This window comes from Hemitrygon akajei, chromosome 1 (assembly GCF_048418815.1).
Source record: "Hemitrygon akajei chromosome 1, sHemAka1.3, whole genome shotgun sequence".
Classification (NCBI taxonomy): Eukaryota; Metazoa; Chordata; class Chondrichthyes; order Myliobatiformes; family Dasyatidae; genus Hemitrygon; species Hemitrygon akajei.
The window spans coordinates 140304444-140324743 of NC_133124.1; the positions used below are offsets into that span (position 1 = coordinate 140304444).

General features: G+C 42.7%; 1 protein-coding gene across 1 annotated transcript in view; it reads right to left on the bottom strand.

Annotated features, from left to right (window-relative positions):
- Window positions 1–20300, bottom strand: part of pde1ca (phosphodiesterase 1C, calmodulin-dependent a) — a 319562-nt gene that overhangs the window by 55522 nt on the left and 243740 nt on the right. The window contains exons 13-15 of the mRNA XM_073052530.1: window positions 19312–19432; window positions 18376–18551; window positions 6382–6669 (exon numbers count right to left, since the gene is read on the bottom strand). Coding sequence (XP_072908631.1) covers window positions 6382–6669; window positions 18376–18551; window positions 19312–19432 — 585 coding nt within the window. The remainder of the gene's footprint in view (window positions 1–6381; window positions 6670–18375; window positions 18552–19311; window positions 19433–20300) is intronic.

Sequence of the window (20300 nt, forward strand, 5' to 3'; positions counted from 1 at the left end):
ACAGCACTTGGGACATGCTTTCTTCCCATTGTTATCATCAAGGAGGAAGTACAGGAGCCTGAAGACACACTCAATGTTTCAGGAACAGCTTGTTCCCCTCGGCCATCAGATTTCTGAAGGAACATTGAACCCATGGACACTATCTCACTTTTTTCTTGCTTCTCTCTTTTTTTGCACTATTTAATGTTTTAAAATATATTTCATTGTAATTCATAGGTTTTTATTATGTATTGTGATGCAGTGCTGCTGCAAAACAACAAATTTCATATTAAATCTGATTCTGATTTTGATAGTAGAAATGCAGACTAAAGACGTCTGTCCTCTGTTGCACACATGGAAGTCATCCAAAAGGAAAATGTCAGGAAAATCTCTGCTGTTCAGTTGATCTTTGTGCATGACCTCGTTTAGTATACATGGTTTCCCCAGGCAGTGAAATTGCTGGTTTCTGTGTGATAGCGATCACTGGCATACCAATTCACTAACCCTAATTATTATACCCTGTATGATGCAAGGAGAGCCAACCCTACCTCTCATGTAGTTTTCCTTAGGTATTAGATCACTTGCTAAAAGAAATGATAACACTTTTTTTTAGAAGGTTCATGATCAACTCCATAAGTTTTCTCCGATTGAGATGTCAAGCAAGTTTGAAGTCAATGGGTATGAAAGTGGGGATGGGGATTGGGGGGATGTTCGGCGCCATCTACTTGTGTGTGACTGGTCTTCCTCTCCCTCTTGCTAGCTGCTTTCAGAGGAAAGTCCAGTGATGTTGATCATGGTTAGCGGTGCAAATGAAATGTCATAGTAACTCAGTTTCTAGAAATTGAAATGTCACAGTTTTCATAGTATACAGAAATAGGCCCTTTGACCTTACCAAGTTCACACTGACAAGTGAGTATTCATTGAAAATTCATAACTTTTATTCTTCCTGTGACAGCCAAAGCAACACAAACAAAATGCTGGAGGAACTCAGCCGGTCAAGTAGCATCTATGGAAATACATAAACAGTTGACTTTTTGGGCCAAGATCCTTCTTCAGGACAGGTAATACTGTTCTTTAATTTAAGAAGGACACAGGTAAGCTTGATAACTTGTGAGCCTTGTTCCAGCATAGGAAATTCTAAGGATTAAAGATTATGTCAGATGTACATTGATTCAGTGAAAAGTTTGGTTTGCATCAACAACCAAAGTAATACGTGGATGCGCTGGGGGCAGCACACAAGTGTCATCATGTTTCCGGCACCAAAATAACATGCCCACACCCTACTAGCCCTAAGCTGTATGTCTTTGGAATGTGGGAGGAAACACACGCAGTCATGGGGAGAACATACAAATGCCTTACAAGAGGCCACAGGTTTAAGGTGAGAGCAAGGGGATATAAAAAGGGTCTGAGGCATATATTTTTTTACACAGCGATGATTGATATCTGTAACACACTGCGAGAGGAGGAGGTGGGATCAGGTACAAAACAACAAACACAAAATGCTGGAGGAACTCAGCAGGTCAGGCAGCATCGATGGAAATTAATAAACAGTCGCACATTTTGGGCCGAGACCCTTCTTCAGGACTGAGAAGAAAGGGGGATGACTCCAGAATAAAAAGGTGGGGAAAAGGGAAGGAGGCTAGCTGGAAGGTGATAGGTGAAGCCAAGTGAGTGGGAAAGATAAAGGGCTGGAAAAGAAGGAATCTGAGAGGAGAGAAGAGTGGACTATAGGAGAAAGGGAAGGAGGAGGGGACCCCGGGGAAAGTGATAGATAATCATCAGAGATGAAAGGTTAGAGTGGGGAATAAAGGATGGAGGGGGAGAATTGTTTTTACCAGAAGAAGAAATCGAGGTTCAGATAGTTGGAGGGGTACCATATATCTTTAAGTAACTAGAAGAAACCAGAAGAGAAAGGATATTGAGAAATCTTGAGGTCCAGAAACAAAAAAGTTGTGGCAATAACAGATGTTAATTAGATTAAAAAGTATGTTCATTCTAGTCATTCTCTCTTAGCCAAAGAATCAATCCAATTAATCTCAATTCCAGCTCTTCTAAGGCAAGTCAAATGGGCCTTAATAAACAGGGTTAATAAAACAGCAGTTCAGATCCAAACTGACCTCACTTCAATATTGCCATGCCAGTCATGACACAGCTGAGGCTGAGGTTGAAGGCTACCCAGATGGAATATAAAGTGTTACTCCTCCATCCTGAGGGTGACCTCATCTTAACACAAGAGGAGGCCATGGACCAACATGTCAGAATGGGAATGCGAATTGGAATTAAAATGTCAGACTGCTGGGAAGTTCTGCTTGTGGCCAACGGAACGAGGTGCTCGACGAAGCAGTCATAGATACAGTCACTATCTTTTAGACACACTTGTACAATGTCCTGTGTATGTTACTCAAAATGGGTTTTTTTGGTTTATTAAGAGTAGGAATGCTTCTTTGTCTGATAAGTGTTTCTCTCGCAGTTGTTTTGCTTTATACTTGCTGATATGGTAATTGTATTCATTTGTTAACCAATGGGGAATGTTATTTTGTCTTGTGAGGCTGGGCACGTGGGGAAGGGGTTTTCGCGGGCTTTTGGTGGGGAGTCGGGAGGAAGACGCCGAGGAAGGTGGACGTGCGCTGCACTGCTCGGAAGACCACCGGGGGGTCCTAGGTGCGAAGATGTGGAGGTCGGAGGCAAGCGACAAGGGGTCGGATGGTTCGATGGTTGAGCTCCAACGATGTGCACTAAACTGACTGAACTTTGATAAGTTGGCGCCTTTTGTTTTTTTTCTTGCATATATATTGTATTGCCTAATACCCTTTTAATTTTAGTAAACTCTTTAAAGTGTATTTCATAATGGTATTTGTTGTGGGTTTGATACTGTGGGCGGGCGCAAGGCATAAACTCGATTCTCACAGCACCTGCGTGTACGGGAGGTGGGATTGGTGTGTGGCTGGATCTCCTTTTCCCCTAGACATATACCAGCCTGTTGGGTAAGTGTTACACACTTAAACAGGTAAGGCACAGAAGTATACTGTCCTGATAAGGGCAAATGCAATTGGTGTAGATGGACAAACAGGGTTGCATGGATGTGGTGAATCGTCAGGTCTATTTCTGTGCTGTATCATTGATGATTCAATGCTCAATACAAAGGTAGCTCGACCTTGTTTGCTAGCAAATTAAAGAGGGAATTGAAAAACAAGTGGCTATTGAAAAATGAAAAACAATTATGAAGAAATGCATCATGCTAAAATGATCATCAAATAAAGCTACATGGATTCCAATAAAGATTGAAGGGACAGCAATCAGATAGTTGGAGGGGTACTATATATCTTCAAGTAACTAGAAGAAACCAGAAGAGAAAGGATATTGAGAAATCTTGAGGTCCAGAAACAAAAAAGCTGTGGCAATAACAGATGTTAATTAGATTAAAAAGTATGTTCATTCCAGTCATTCTCTCTTAGCCAAAGAATCAATCCAATTAATCTCAATTCCAGCTCTTCTAAGGCAAGTCAAATGGGCCTTAACAAACAGGGTTAATAAAACAGCAGTTCAGATCCAAACTGACCTCACTTCAATATTGCCATGCCAGCCACCTCCAGTCACGACACAGCTGAGGTGAAAATATCTGGAACTATCATCTCCACTGACAGACCTCCAGGGAAGGAATCCAAAATCCCCACTTCCAGAATCAATAACGCCAGCCAAGCCCTCAGCTAATCTGAATAAAGGTCATCAAGCAACACATTTCCCTCACCATCAAACTAAATATCTCCCAATATACAACTGAGACCCACATTGACAGTACTTGAAAGAGAATCAAAAAAAGTTTGCAGGTTCTGAAATGAAGTATAAAATGGTGAAACCACATCTGTGAGAGGAAACAAGTTAACATTTCTAGTCTGACACCCTTCACAGAAATCAAGTTTCTGTTGCAAAAAAGGAATGGAAGGATTTGTAGAATAAAGAAATACTTATGTCTGAAAGTATGTTCTTGAGTTGGAGGATTGTGAATGTGGGTGGACAGAGAGGCAAGGGGCTTATTTTGATGTTGCTGTTGCTGTTGTTGTGTTCTGTTGTTCTGCAATGCATTGTGGGTATGCAAGATATGGCGACTCTTACCCACTGCTCCAGTACTTCCTTAAGCCTGTTGCTTGTTAATGCAAATGACAAATTTCACTGCATGTTTCCATGTACACTTGATAAATGTATATCTGAATCGGAGACCAAATGAATTAATGTGGTAATTAGAAGTAAGTTTTTTGTCTGTGTTATATGGCATTGATGGCAACGCTAAGGAGCATGCCCATCAAGTAAGCCTATGTAAATGGAGAAAGAAAAACTGAGCCAGCCTCCCAAATGGATGGCTGGCAGAAATGCCCAGTTTTGATACAAAACTGCAAGTTACTGAAGGTTGGAGAATTCCAATCTAGAATTTTTCTGTTCCCCACTCTGGCCTCTTTCCTCTTCTGTCCTGCCTATCACCACCCTGGGTCCTCTCCTCCTTCCTTTCTTCTATGGTCCACTCTCCTTCCCTATCAGATTCCTTCTTTCCCAGCCCTTGACCTTTACTACCCACCTGTCTTCACCTGTCACCTTCTAGCTATCCTCCTTCCCCTCCCTCCACATTTTTATTCTGATATCTTCCCCTTTCCTTTCCAGTCCTGAAGAAGGGTCTCAGCCCGAAACATTGACTGTTTATTCATTTCCATAGATGCTGCCAGACCTGCTGAGTTCCTCCAGCATTTTGTGTGTGTTGCTTTAAGGAGATGTACCTCTACAGATTCAAGACAATGGAATCTCATGGTGGGAACAATGGTCAAGTTGCTCTTCTAGGTTACATGCTTAACGCTCATAGCAGGTTACTCTTATAACAAAAAGGATCTGGAGAAGCTCAAAGTGTTAATCTGCATCTATGGTGGGCAATGGACACTTGACGTTTCAGGTCAAGGCCCTTCATCAGGTTTCAATCCTGATGTATGGTGTTACCGGAACCATTGACTGTTCTTTCCCCTCTACAGATACACATACACTGAAACGTACGATGTAATGCACTGTGTACATTAATAACCAACCAAGGATGTACTGGGGGCAGTATACACATTCCAGTACTAATCCAGAATGCGTACAATTCTCACCAGAACAACACAGAACACAACCAATCAGAAAGTTCAGTATCCCTTCTTGTCCACTGGGCTGACCTTCATCCATGGCAGCTGGTCCCTGCCGCTATGGTTACCTCTCCAAACCAATAGTGATCCATCCCCACAGAGCTCTAATCTGATCCTATCCTCGGTGCCCATTGTTACCAGTCCCCAGTGGCTTGACCCTAAATTCATTTGTTCAGTCAAGGCCTTTCAGTTCACAGTGTACAAGATCTAATCATATTGGTCCTTGAGGGCTAAAGAATCAGTGTGCATTCAAGCATATCACCAAATGAATGCACTTTATTCAATATAACATCTTTTGTTCTGATTGTGTTCTTTCTTATAAGAGGTGTATATAGTTTATATATACTTTCTTTTCTTGGGAATGCTGCTTATCTGGTGCTATGTGCCACTGATGCTGCTGAAAGTTAGTTTTTCATTGCACTTGTGCATACATGGACTTGTGTAACTAACACTAAACTTAACTTTCACTTTAAATTTATAAGCCAAGGTTTTCAACCGCAGGATTCGAGGCAGAATTAGAATCCAAAAAAACAACTGTAATCTCCACCAGACATTAATAATATATGGTCCATGCCTTCGGTTATCAAATATCTTTTGAATATTTCAAATGTGTTGTAATGAACCCATGAAGAAAGGAAGCTGACATGATGTTAACAATATGCATTCATTTCATTTGCTGTGTCTGCCCATTCTGCCAGTTTCAGCTCCTTTGCTTTCTGCAGGGTGCAAACCTTCACACTATTTAATTCATTTGCAGATCTGTAGAACTTCCAAAATATCTCCACTATACCTGAGGCAAGTTAGTAAGGAAGATTTTAAGAAGGACTGGTCACACTATCTGAGATTAAAAATCAGGTCGAGTATGTCAATTGGAGGGCATTTATACAGCTTCAGACTGGAAATGAATACAGCCCTAATCTTACATCAGCAACAGAACACTATCAATCTCCTCTTGCATTATCATGGGATTGTCTCTGATTATGTTTTGAGTTTGCACCATTGTCCTGATTATACTGTCCTGTGACTGTATGTTGTCTGGATCTAGATGCCTGTAATACTGCTGTAACCATGGTTTCCATTGTAGCCATACCTCTCCGTACTTATGCAGGTGGCAATAAACTTGAATCAAGTTTATTGGTTGAATGACTTTCCTGTGTTGTGTATTCCTAAAGTAAATGGGTGTCAGAAATACTGTGGAAAAAGACATTCATCATGTAAATGTAATGAGGCATTGACTTACAATTCTGTATAGGCTGTGTTCTGCTTTCAGAAGTTTCTTTTTCAGCACTTTCCTCTGTTTCAGAATGACTTTCTTCCTCATTAGACTTGGTGTCTTTATTGGAGTTATGAACAGGATTAATATTGGCAATATGACCTTCTGCATGCTTTTCTTCATCACTGCCCCTTTCCTGTTCAGCTCTTTGGTCTTTATTAACGTGATGTTGTTCTGCATTTTCATTTTTTGCAACTTCCTTGGACTCTTGTTCAGCCTTTTCTATAGCTTCTCTTTTCGCTTTTTCTTCAGCATCTAATTAAACAAATTAAAGAAGTGTCATTAGAAAATTTGTGAACTTCACATTGTCAGCAGGTCCTGGAAAACTTCACTCTGACTTCTATTTTGAGGGTTTTTCATTCACACTGCATAATGAATTCATTTGGAATATCATACAGAAATACCATTTTAATACCATTTTAACACTTTAACAGTACATTTCCTACCAATGGATTTATATTTGTATATCTATTTTACATCTATAACTCTTCTATGTGTCAGTCTCTAGTATTCTGTTATGTGGGTGGGCAACATATTAAGGAAATTGGTCTGAATGAATTATTATTGAGGGCAAGTCATTTTTATAATTTAAAAAATCAGATAAAGACTGAAATTTGACATAGCAAAGTCATGCATGGGATGGGTGGGAATTTTGAATATTTCAATGCTAGGAGCACAATAGATATTGGAAGCTAAATAATTTGCAAGGCTGACAATTTCTGTATGATCTTAGTGAGATGATCTTTTTGTACTTTCTCATCTGAGTTTTGATTCCCTCACAGTGCAAAGCTCTGTCTCTTCTTTGAATATGTTAAATGGATCAGCTATCCAAAGTGCTCTGGCGAGACACAACCCTTCAGAAGAAGAAATTTCTCTATATTGCTTTCTGATGTTTTACCCTTTACCCTAACACCACACCCTCTAGTTCTAGACCTCCTGTTTACAAGGCAAACACCCTTGTACTTTTTCATAATGATACCTTGGGATTTTTTTCATATCCATCTAAGGCAGAAGATTTAATAGCAACATGAGTCAGAGTGTCAGAGGATTTAATATCCCATCCCAAGGACAATGTTCTCTTAGTACTACAGCAGCACATCACTTAGTTCTTGTCTTTAGACCTATGAACTAGATCTGGAACCAACAACCTCCTGTGGAGATAAAAGTGTTAACTGAGCTCAACTGACAAATAAGCCAATGGCCATTTTCACAAGGGGCTACCGTCAGTTAAAGCAACCATGAACTGCTTCAACCTGAATTGCACCTGTTTTAAGAGATGCACTTTATTGGGTGGAGATACATCTCTACCAAAGGAGGTGTAAGGTGCTCCTTCTTTCTGTTAGCTTGCAGATCACCTTGGGGCAAGGTGTAGCACCTGCTTAGCCCCCGGATCAGGGTCATGTGAAGCCATGAGGGCAGGTGGTGCAGATGACATGCTTTCCCGCAATGTTCAGTCCTCTTTCTGGTGGTAGTCATCTGTGAGTTTTGTGACATTTTTGCCTCACTAATATGATGAACTGAGATCAAGGCTTGAGCCTACTACCCCGGCTGCTCCAGGGAGCATATCTAAGGACTCAACCTGGTTCAAAATGCTGAACCAGTGTACAGTGCCCTTCTGCTTCAAATTATCCACCATTGTCCCTGTATCAAAAAAGACCAAGGTACAAGGGTCAGCTCAACACTGTGGGCCGGATGGCCTGTACTGTACTGTATTGTTCTTTGTAACATGCCTGAATGACTGGCACCCTGTCGCACTTACCTCAATAATAAACAAATGTTTTGAGAGGCTGGTTAAGGACTACATCTGCAGCATGCTACCACCCACACTAGACCCCCTACAATTCTCCTACCAACACAATCGATCCACAGATGACGCAATAGCCACCAGTCTACATACCATCCTTACACATCTGGAGAAAAAGGATACTTATGTGAGAATGCTGTTCTTGGACTACAGTGGAGCATTCAACACTCTAATTCCACCTAGGCTTGACAAGAAACTCAGAGACCTCGGCCTTCACCCTGCCTTGTGTAGCTGGATCCTGGACTTCCTGTCAGATCGCCGGCAGGTGGTAAGAGTGGGCTCCCTCACCTCCAACCCTCTGACCCTCAACACAGGAGCCCCTGTGTACTAAGTTCCCTCCTTTACTCTCTGTATACCCATGATTGTGTCACCACCCACAGCTCTCATCTGCAAATTAAATTTGCCAATGACACTACCTCAATTGGCCTTATCTCAAACAATAATGAGGTAGCCTACAGGGAAGGAGTCATCTCTCTGACACAGTGTCAAGAAAACAACCTCTCCCTCAATGTCACAAAACTAAAGGAGCTGGTTGTGGACTACAGGAGGAATGGAGATGGGCTAACCCCTATTGACATCAATGGAGCTGGGGTTGAGAGAGTGAACAGCTTTAAGTTCTGCGCCATCCACATCACCGAGGACTTCACGTGGTCTATACACACCAGCTGTGTGGTGAAAAAGACACAACAGCTCTTCTTTCACCTCAGACGATTGAGGAAGTTTGGTATGGGCCCCCAAATCCTAAGAATTTTCTACGGGGCACAATTGACAGCATCCTGACTGGCTGCATCACTGCCTGGTATGGGAACTGTACCTCCCTTAATCGCAGGACTCTGCAGAGAGTGGTGAGGAAAGCCCAGTGCATCTGTAGTTGTGAACTTCTTATGATGCAGGATATTTGCAAAGACAGGTGTGAGAAAAGGGCCCAAAGATCACTGGGGACACGAGTTACTCCAACCACAAACTATTCCAACTGCTACCATCCAGGAAACAGTACTGCTGCATAAAAGCCAGGGCCAACAGCGTGCGGTACAGCTTCTTCCACCAGGTCATCAGATTGATTAACTCATGCTGATACAACTGTATTTCTATGTTACATTGACTATTCTATTTATTATAAATTACTATTATTACACATAGACGGAAACATAACATTAAGGTTTTTACTCCTCATGTATGTGAAGGATGTAAGAAATAAAGTCAATTCAATTCATTTGCTACTGCTGTTTGTATATTGGTTGATCTTGCCCCCTTCTGTGTCTGCGCAGTGGTTATGCTCATTCTTTTTTTAAAAACTGGGTTCTTGATTTCTGGCTGCCTGTAAACAAACAAATCTCAAGGAGTATAATTTATATATTATCTGATAACAAATGTGCTTTGACGTTGATGTTAATTATGTGACCACTGATGCCAGGCAGACAAACGCTGAAGAGTATTAATAATGGCAGGGATCACTCGTCTTGTAAAGACACTGCCCAGAAGAAGGCAATGACAGGCTACTTCTGCAGAAAAATTTGCCAAGAGCAATATGGTCATAAAAGACCATCATCGCCTACGTCATACAAAACAACACATAATGAATGAATATATTCTGCCTGGAGGGACTGATAGTTGTGTGAACTGCAAAACATGGTAACATAGAGGGCTGTTCTGAAATAGTTGAATGCTGTCCAAATGGCAATGTGAAGGAAATACGAAGGAGGAGTGATGCCCCTAATCTGCAATGTAACAGGAAACCTTCCAGACATAAGCTCAGAAAACAATGGGGACAAAAAGCCATGACAATTAATACTAGGAAATCAAGCAACAAGTACCGGGACATGGCAAGAAATTCATTGAACAGACATACTTGATCAGTGTCAGTAATATATCCTTCTAAATGCACCACTGGCTTCTTACACAGCTCAATTCACCAAACCCTCTTGAATCACTTACTCATCTCAAACATTCAGATGCTTCGCTACACTATTCACACTCATGGTTTGGGAGGCTCAAATGTTTCTGTACGCCTTAACTGTTCTGAGGAACAGTTGAAGGTGCAGACTTCAGGAGGAGTGTAATGGATATGCACAATGGAATGTGTGGGGCATTGGAATGTCTTCCAGAAATCCTATGTTCAATGAGAAAAAAACTAAAGTAGGCACATCGGTCTTTGTGATAGCTTTGAGGCACTCTTTCCAGAATGGAAATGAAAGCTAATTCCATTGTGCACATGTGGTCCCAAGTAAGATACAAGTTTATCACTCATACCACACCTTCCATAAATAAGCTATCCAATGCCCAAAGGGAGCAAAAACCCTTTGTTTTCATTTAGAAATATTCAGCATGTCAGGAAACATTTGTGGAGAGAGGAACAGTCTATGTTTCTGTTTGATGGAACTATCAAACAAACTCCTCTGCTGTGATACAAGTGTGTAAAGAGGATGTCCACAAGTTTGCCTATTACTAGGAATACTGATATAATCCTTGGGAGGCAACATTCTATCCCATATGCTACAATACTCTGGCTGTACACCTGTCAGATATCACCCAGACTATTGCCACATGGGCTATGCTGTCTGCTGGTTTACCTCCAAAGAATGTTGATGTCCTTCACCTTCACCAACCATTGGGTGCTACTACAAGAAGAATACAGAGGGGCAATTTGGAAATGTGTTCAATTTAGTGTGAACATATTATTGTTGGTTAATATTTTTGAAATTACACAGTGGCCAGTGGAGGGCTCTTTAGATAGTCTTTTCTCCTCCGTTTAATATTTGTTCTCATCCTGATTATTTGCTGATTACTGGATTGAGCTCATAGAGTTGTAGAGCACTACAATGCAGATATAGGCCCTTCAGCCCATCTAATCCATGTGAGCTGTTGTTCTGCCTAGTCCTATTGACCTGACATGCATACGCCTCCCATCCATGTACTTATCCAAACTTACCTTAAAAGGTGCAATCGTGATATCTTCATGATGGAAAAGTTCTGCAAAGGACAGCAGGACACCACTGCCAACTGTCACTCTGTCAGAGCAACCTGGTTTGCTAAGTGTGCTATTAGTTTGATCATAGCTTGAGCTGCAACAGGGCCCTCATTTTCTGCATATGGCATGAGTGGGACGCCAGAGTCATCAAGGATTTGACGAGTTTGTGCTGGTGTGTCAAACGTAGCAGCACGTACGAATCGCTGAAGAACAATTACACGGTGACTTCTGCCACAACACCACAGTTCTGCATGCTTCATGGCTTATGGCCATACTCCTGTATGCTGTTTACATATTGGACCACCTTCTGTTTGTTAAAGGATATAGTTAACATGAAACTCCTGCAAAGGGGATTGGATACAGACAGTAGCACGTTTGTTAGGAAATGCTGAGGAGGCTTGACCCAAATACAGAGTAGCAGAGATGATTCAGCAGTAAACAATCCTTTACTAATAAACTGCAAAATAACAAGCCACAAGGGGCCACAAAACAGGAAAGAACAGATGCTTAAAATGACAAGGTAACTGAAGGCTTGGAACAACTGGTTGAGGCCGGCTGGTTCATATGAGTGAACAAGGAATGCGGATGAGAGCTGGGTTTAGATAGGCTGCAGGTGATGGTTTGGAAATGAATGGCAGGAGACTCCTGCTGGCTGGGAGGTGCCTGCCTGTGCAGGTCTGACAGGGTGCCCTCCCTTCCCTACAGCCAGCACTGATGGTCCAGGGCAATCCGGATGGGTCCATTGGAACTCTCTGATGAGTGATGGATCAAAGATGAAACAGGACAGTAACCAAGACCTCTCCTCTAGGCCGTACCCATCCCAGCTAGCCAGGAACTGCATACCCTATCCACAATGGCGTGAATCCATCGACCTGCAAACTGTGTACACTGGACCATCTTCCATCTTCCTTGCTTCTGGAGGCGCAGGTGCAGGTGGGTTGAGTGGTCTATGGAAATAGGTGGTATTCTTGGGTGGACAGCCAGATACGATCCTTACACCGAAGTAGTCTGGCTGACCAAAGACAGTTAGACTGGAGGCAGTAGGCATGGTTGGCATCTAGGATTGCCCTCTGTGCCCTCTTCCAAGCATTCTGGCATTGGCAAACTAGGGCCCTGACAGATGGGACCTCCACTGATAGCTCCTCTACGGGGAACAACAGGGGGATTGGTAGCCATGAAGGACTTCAAAGTGGCATACCTGTGATCTCAGACATAACTGTGACAGTGAGGGTGTGTAGATTGTGGGACAGCTCGGCCAAGAGCAGATACATCTTCCATGTGGAAGGGTTAAAGGCACTGAAACCTCATAGAAACTTCTCCACTTGCTAATTGGCTCTTTCTGATTGACCATTGGCCTGCAGATGATAGCCAGAGGACAAACTCATTGAGGTGTGGAGGAGGGATCAGAAGTGGGAGATGGATTGTGGACCCTGGTCCAACACAATGTTCTGGGGGAAGCCGCGGATGAAAACAGTATGGTGGAGAACCGGGTCCACCATCTCAATGACTGACAGAAGTTTGAGGGAAGCAATAAAGTGAGCCGTCTTGGAAAACTGGTCCACCACTATTATTAACTGAAGGTGACAAACCTGTAATGAAATTCATGGTGATGTTGAACTACAGTCATCAAGGGGCCAGTAGAGGCCACAGGAGATTGGAGGGGCATTGTTTGGAGAATTAGGACTGGGCACATTGTGTGCAGGCAGTGACAAACTGATGTACATCTGTGATCGTGGTGGGCCACCAGAACCAGTGTTGCAAGAAGTCTAGGGTCCGTCATGCACCTGAATGGGTGGAGAGGGATGAGCAGTGGGCCCATTGGAGTGCCTTGGAGTACGTGCCCACAAACACGTACATACTGTTGTCAGGTGTGTTGGCCAGAGCAGGTTCATGCTGCAGAGCTTGGTGGATTGTGTCCTGAAGGTCTCAGATGATAGGGGCGAAGATCTGGGAGTATGGAACGATGGACAAAAGGTCAATCTATTTCAGCTGGTTCATACTGTCTTGACAGGGTGTCCACCTTAGTGTTCTTGGATCCAGGTCGGTAGGAGAAGAACTACTCAAAGAGGAGGGCCCGACAAGCCTGACATGAGTTGAGATGGTGGGTCTGTTGTATGGATGAGTTTCTGGTGGCCTGTCCAGATCAGGAAGGGCTTGGTGTTTCCCATCAACCAATGTCTCCATTCTTCCAAGGCCCATTTAATGGTGAGTAGCTCTCTATGTCCTGCTCCATACTAGCACTATGTAGAGTTGAGCTTGCACAAGAAGGCACAAGAGTGTGTCTTCCCATTCACTGGGTGAAGATGGCTCCAGCAGCTATGTCAAAGGCATCCACCTCTACCACAAAAGGTCGGAGAGATTTGGATGGCGGAGAATGGGGGCAGTGGTGAAGCGTGTCTTGAGCAGCAGACCAGGTTATGCATGAGGTAGGTGATTTGATGAGGGTGGTGATGGAGCAGCAACTCAGCTGTAGTTTTGGATGAAACAGCAGTAGAAGTTGCAGAAGCCAAGAAGTGCTGGAACTGTTTGAGGGAGCATGGTCAGGGCCATCATTAACGGCATGCACTTTCTCTGAGTCTACGGTTATACCTTGTGTTGAAAGGATGCAACCCAGAAAGGAAATGACTGGGGTGTGGCACTGGCATTTCTCCAAATGCAGTACAGTTGTTTTTTGTTGAGATGCTGAAGGACTGAATGGACACAGCAGACATGACTTTGGGGCTCCATAGAGAAGATGAGGATATGATCAAGGTTGACAAACACATACCTGTGTAGCATGCCTCAGAGGATCTTATTAATGATGGCTTGACTGTTGGAAAATCCAAAAGGCATCACCAGGTTTCATATTGGCCAGGGGGTGATATGAATGCCACCTTCCACTCAATCCTGGCAGATGCAGATCAGGTTGTATGTGCTTCGTAGATCCAGTTTGGTGAAGATCTGGGCGTCATGGAAAGCTTTGAATTCACTACCCATCAGGGAGAAGGCAGCAGTTCTCAATGTGATTTTGTTGAGTCCACAGTCATCGATGCAAGGACAAAGACCCCCATCTATCTTTTTGACAAAGCAGAATCCTGCACTGAATGGGGACTGGGATGGTCACATCTTTGCTCTGCCGTAGCACTTCAGCGATGTAGTCATTATTGGCTTGGGAGAACAGATGACCACATGGAGGAGTGGTGCCCATGAGGAGGTCTGTGGGGTGGCAGAGTGCTGGCTTCCCTTTTACTGAAGGTGATGACTAAGTCGTAGCATTCCTGTGGGAATTTGGTGAGGTCAAGAGTATCTTTGGATTGCAGTATGAAGAAGAGTTGGCTAAGAGTGGGGAGCAGATGGTCAATGTCTTACTGCTGCTTCAGGATTCTGTGACTTCCTTTAGGTGATCATACTCTGCTGAGTCAATCATTGGTAAACTCATCCAGTCAGAAAATGTAGACCCAAAAACAGAGCAGAGGAGGAGATTCAGCAGTGAATGATATTTCACTAATAAACTACAAAATAACAAGCCATGAGAGGCCACAAAACAAGAGAGAACAGATACTTAACATACAAGGCAACTGAAAGCTAGGAGCAACAGGTTGTGGCTCGCTGGTTCGTACGAGTAGACAAGTATGAGGGAACAAGTATTGTGGACTAGAGCTGGGTTTAAGTGGGCTGCAGGTGATGAGTTGGAAACGAGTAGCAGGTGACTTCAGTTAGCTGGGTGGGGACTGGTTGGTGCCTAGCTATACAGGCCTGACAACACTGCAACATTGGATTCAACATGAGCACTTCCTTTAACCACCAGCTGTTCTCTACTGAGAGAACCAAACATAATTAATTCACTTTGAGAAGGGAGCCTCAGTAAGTTCTACCACCCAGCAGCAGACAGCAAGTAGCAAGATGTTTGCAATCTCCTTGGTCTAGCCTAGTTTAGAAGAATGAGGGGGGATCTCATTGAAACCTATTGAATATTGAAAGGTCTCAGTAGAGTGGATGTTTTGTAATTGTGGATGAGTCGAGGACCAGAGGAACAGCCTCAGAATTGAAGGACATCCCTATAGAACAGAGATGAGGAGGAATTTCTTTAGCCAGAGGGTAGTGAAACTGTGGAATTCATTGCCACAGGTGGCTGTGGGGGCCAAGTCATTGGGTATATTTAGAGTAGAGTTTGATAGGTCCTTGATTAGTCATGGTGTCAAAGATTATGGGGAGAAGCCAGGGGAGTGGAGTTGAGAGGGATTATAAATCAATGGCGGAGCAGACTCAGTGGGTTATATGGCTCAATTCTGCTCATATGTCTTACAGTGCATGTGTTGCTTTTTCCTGATAATCAGAGAACTAGCCAAACAGCACCTTGGCCCAATCTGGTCCATTGCTTCTCTCCATGCATGTTTAATGCATTGCAAAAGGAACTGCTTATAAATACACCCAGACTGGAGAACAACACACTTGTTCAGAAGCCTCACTGTTCTACTTTCATAGAAAAAGGCCACTTGCTTAATAGAGTTTCTACTAGTTTCAAAGCAACCCCACTCAGCACTTAATTCCCTGTAGGCTAGTCTCCCTCATGTGTACATTTCCTCCACCCTGTTTGTCCTACCACCCTCCTACAATTTACAGGGGCTAACTAAGCTCTTAACCTGCCAGTCTTTGAAATGTGAGTGGAAACTGGAACACCGTGGGAACACCACACTTTTGTAAAGAGAAAAATCAAATTCTACACAGACAGCATCCTTGAACAATTGGGGTACTGTGCCAACTGTTATGGCAATTCCCATGGAATTTTAGCAACTTGAAATAACTGCTAAAGGCTGAATGTCACTGTGTTCTTATGATAGTAGATAGCAATCAAACAGTAATAAACTGTTAACGATCCCTTTAAAATGTCTGAGTAACCCTGCTTGCTGGTGAGTATACATACAGTATGTTCAGACACTCCATGTTATGAAAAGACATTAACTGAAACCTTCTATGTCTCTGGCTCCACATTCTGTGTTAATAAATTTCACAAACTTTGATGATAGGAAATATTGCTACATTTTACTGAGTGCAGCTGGTTATAATATTGGCTATTCCCCACTCTGGCCTTTTACCTCTTCTCATCTGCCTCTCACTTCCCCCTGGGTCCCCTCCTCCTTCCCTTTCTCCTATGGTCCACTCTGCTGTCTTCTCAGATTCCTCTTTCTCCAGCCCTTTACCTTTCCCACCAACTTAGTTTCATCTATCACATTCCAGCTATCCTCCTTCCCCTTTTTTTTATTCTGGCATCTTTCTCCTTCCATTTCAGTCCTGAAGGAGGATCTTGGCCTGAAACATTGACTGTTTATTCATTTCCATAGATGCTGCCTGACCTGCTGAGTTCCTCCAGCATTTTGTGTGTGGATTTCCAGCATCTGCAGATTTTCTTGTGTTTATCTCAGGACCCAAATTTGCTGATGCAAAACCAGAGTATGTACCAGCCACCTGTATTTTTCACATTTACCAGGATAGCATTAGAGAGCCAGAAATATACATTTGCTGGCCACCAATTAATAGGAGGTAGTAAAACAATTAGATCCACAAAGGAGCTACAATGCCAGGTATTTGGTCCATCACCTGAAGGCTGTAGTGCACCAACAGTGTTTGAGTGTTGTAGTGTTTGAGTCCTTGAGCTGGATATTCTTGTCAGAGAGACACTGAGCAGAGAGCAGGATCTTCTTCACAGCAAAGGTGAGACGGGTCTGGTCTTGTTCAGCTACCCTCGTATGATTTTAGGAATTAATTATATGCTAGCAAAGTGTTTACCATGTACAGTAAAAGTGTTACCTCCATAGATACACTGCAAACATAAATTTCAAATTACAATAAAAAGCACTTTTTCTTTGATTTTGTGAAAAATCATTGATATATCTTCATATGTTGATGCGGACTCTGTGGCAGGATTCAGCTCAAACCATGCCATCAAGTTTGCGGGCGACACAGTGGTTGGCCTCATCAATGACAATGATGAGTCGGAGTACAGAGAGGAAGTGGAGCGGCTGGAGGACTGGTGTGAGAACAACAACCTAAGCCTGAATGTGAAGAAGACCAAGGAAATGATTGTGAGCCTTAGGAAGGTGCAGATGAACCATCCCCCTCTGCGCATACATGACTCCTTTATAGAGAGAATTCATTGCACCAAGCTCCTGGAAGTTCACATTACTGATGACCTTACCTGGTCCCTCAATATCACCTCCCTGAATAAGAAGACAGAGTAGTGCCTCCACTTCCTGAGGAGATTGAGGCAAACAAAGCTACTTCTCCACCTCCTCAGCTGAATTTTACAGGACCACCACTGACAGTGACAAGCTGTACCTCCATCTGGTACAGGAGCAGCAGGGCATCGGATCGGAAGTCCCTACAAAGGACTCTCACAACAGCCGAATGGGTCATAGGGATCTCCCTACCATCCATCTGGGGCATTTATCAGGAATGCTGGGTAGGCAGAGCCCTTAGTATTAATAAGGATCCTACCCATCCATCTAGTGTCCTCCTTGACTTTCCACCGTCAGGCAGGAGACTCCAATGCATAAAGACAAGAATGGTCAGGATGGGAAACAGCTTTTTCCCTCAGGCCATCGGGATTCTGGACTTACTGCCAAATCACATTCAAAGTCTCTCTGGATAATTTGTTCTGTACCCAACAGTATTTCATTTATGCTCTTTACTTTGTTTATTTATGCTTATTTCATTTGTAGATTTAATTCTTACTTTCCCAAGTTATTGCGTGTTATGTGTACTACTGTGCTTTACTCCCTGGTCCAGAGAAACATTGTCTCGTTTGATGGTATACATGTATGTAGTTAAATGACAACAAACTTGAATTGACTAGGATTTATTGATAAAACAGACACTGATTTAATTGCAATAAACTACTGGAAATCTCCTTAATGCCTGTTTTGGCAGGAAGGCTAGAGTCAATTTTACTGTGAGGTAGAATAATTACTGTTACCCCTTGGCAAAACCCTACATAAATGCAACAAATGGACAAATAGGTTTGTCACTGACTGAAGTGTTGATTAGCTCAGGACTTGAGAATCCTACAGAAACAAAATAGCTTTGAGAAAGTAAATCACTAAAATGGTGATAAATTAATCTTCACTAATATGCCATTTCAATTGTACATTATATAAATTATGTAAAATGAATTGAGAGATATATATTGCCTCGGACATAATGATTCACTGACCTTTCGCATGTAGTGCTTTCCATTTCTCACGGTTTTGTTGTAATATTTCATTCCAGCAACTTTTAAAGTTCTTCAAATCCACAGCAAGCAGGGAAGAATTTATTGAGGAACATCCTTCAGCCCCTGTATGCTTCAGCTTTGAATGTTTCACATCAGTAGATGGAATACTATTCAGACTGGAGACATGGAAAATGAATAAGTTCACAGTAAAACAGCAAAAACAAGTAAACACAGTGGCTCAGACACTGATGGGGAGATGGGGTGGGCTATGTTGTGCTGAGTCATTAAATGGTTCAAGAATGCATAAAGCTGAGGGCATTGAGATCCTACTAAATGAACAACATAATTAGTGGGCAGAATGAAACAGCAGCACATATCCTTATATGTTCGAGGTAGGAGAGGGCCACGATGCAGGCTGGTGTTCAGACTGCCTCCCAAAGCAAATAGCTTTTGGCTCCTGCCACTATTTGAAATGATCAGCTTAGACTCCTGCCCCTCCTAATTACCAAAAGCCCAAAAAATTATAAAATACTTTCAATCTCCTGTCCAGACAATCAAATTTACATTTCAAGGAGTGGAATGAATTCAGACAGAGGTCACATGTTTTTACTGGAACCTAATCTGCTTATTCACACAGGACTGTACTGGTGGCCATCTACAGCTAAACTTAGGAGCTAGTCAGATCAAGGTGGGAGAGGACTGAGAATGACTGGGAGCCCTATATTTCACCTTTATCATTTCCCATCATTGTCACTCGTCAGTCTCCATCAACTCCTCCCTGGGTCGGGACAGGGCTATCAGCTGCCAATTATCCTTTCAGCAGTCATTTCAGAGAGTGATGGGAATTAGAAAATTGAAAACAGGAGGAACCACATCACCATAAATGAAAATGAGTTACAGTCAGAGAGATGAGGTGTCTTGACCTCAAACACCAACCTGCAACGTCGAAATCCGCAAGCACCAGGGCGGGATGCTTCATCAATAAGAGGAGTTACAACCTTTTCAGATATATCAGTCAGCACCGAAAATGTTGGCTCCACAATAAAATCAATGAAACCTAAAAAAAAGTCATGGCAATTATCTTACAATAAACAAATGTTGCAATGTTCACAACCCTTCTATTAGCCGTATACACAAAAAATGTACTGCTGCAGATGCCGTAAGCAATGGGGACATCCATAGATATTGGTTAAAACTTATGACCCTGTATTTAACAAGCTCCCACCTGAATGGCTGAAAACTTTAGGAAAATTCCCCACAGCCTTTCATATCATTAGGACACAACAGGAAATACTACATGAGCACATATTGAAAGGCAAATGTTTACACCTCTGTTAGATATACAAAACTTTGATGGCTGGCAAAGTCAACTGGAAATGTCACAACCATAAACTTAGACATTCCTTCACACAATTTCATTAAAAACATGACGTGCAGTTGAAAGTTGGACTGAGAGAAGAACAATGTGATTCCCCACTTCTATATGGCATATCACCAACCAGAGTCTAGAAACTGCATTGCTGTCTTACTGCCCTTTAACAACATAAAAGGTCAGAATCAGAATCAGGTTTATTATCACAACAAACACAAAATGCTGGTGGAACACATCAGGTCAGGTAGCATCTATAGGAAAAAGTACAGTCGATGTTTCAGGCTGAGACCCTTTGTCAGGACTAACTGAAAGAAGAGACAGTGAGAGATTTGAAAGTGGGAGGGGGAGGGGGGGATCCAAAATGATAGGAGAAGTCAGGAGGGGGAGGGATGAAGCTAAGAGCTGGAAAGTTGATTGGCAAAAGGGATACACAGCTGGGATCATTGGATGGGAGGCCTAGGGAGAAAGAAAGTGGGAGGAGAGCACCAGAGGAAGATCCCATTCCCATTCTGATATTTCAATCCATGGCCTCCTCTACTGTCAAGATGAATCC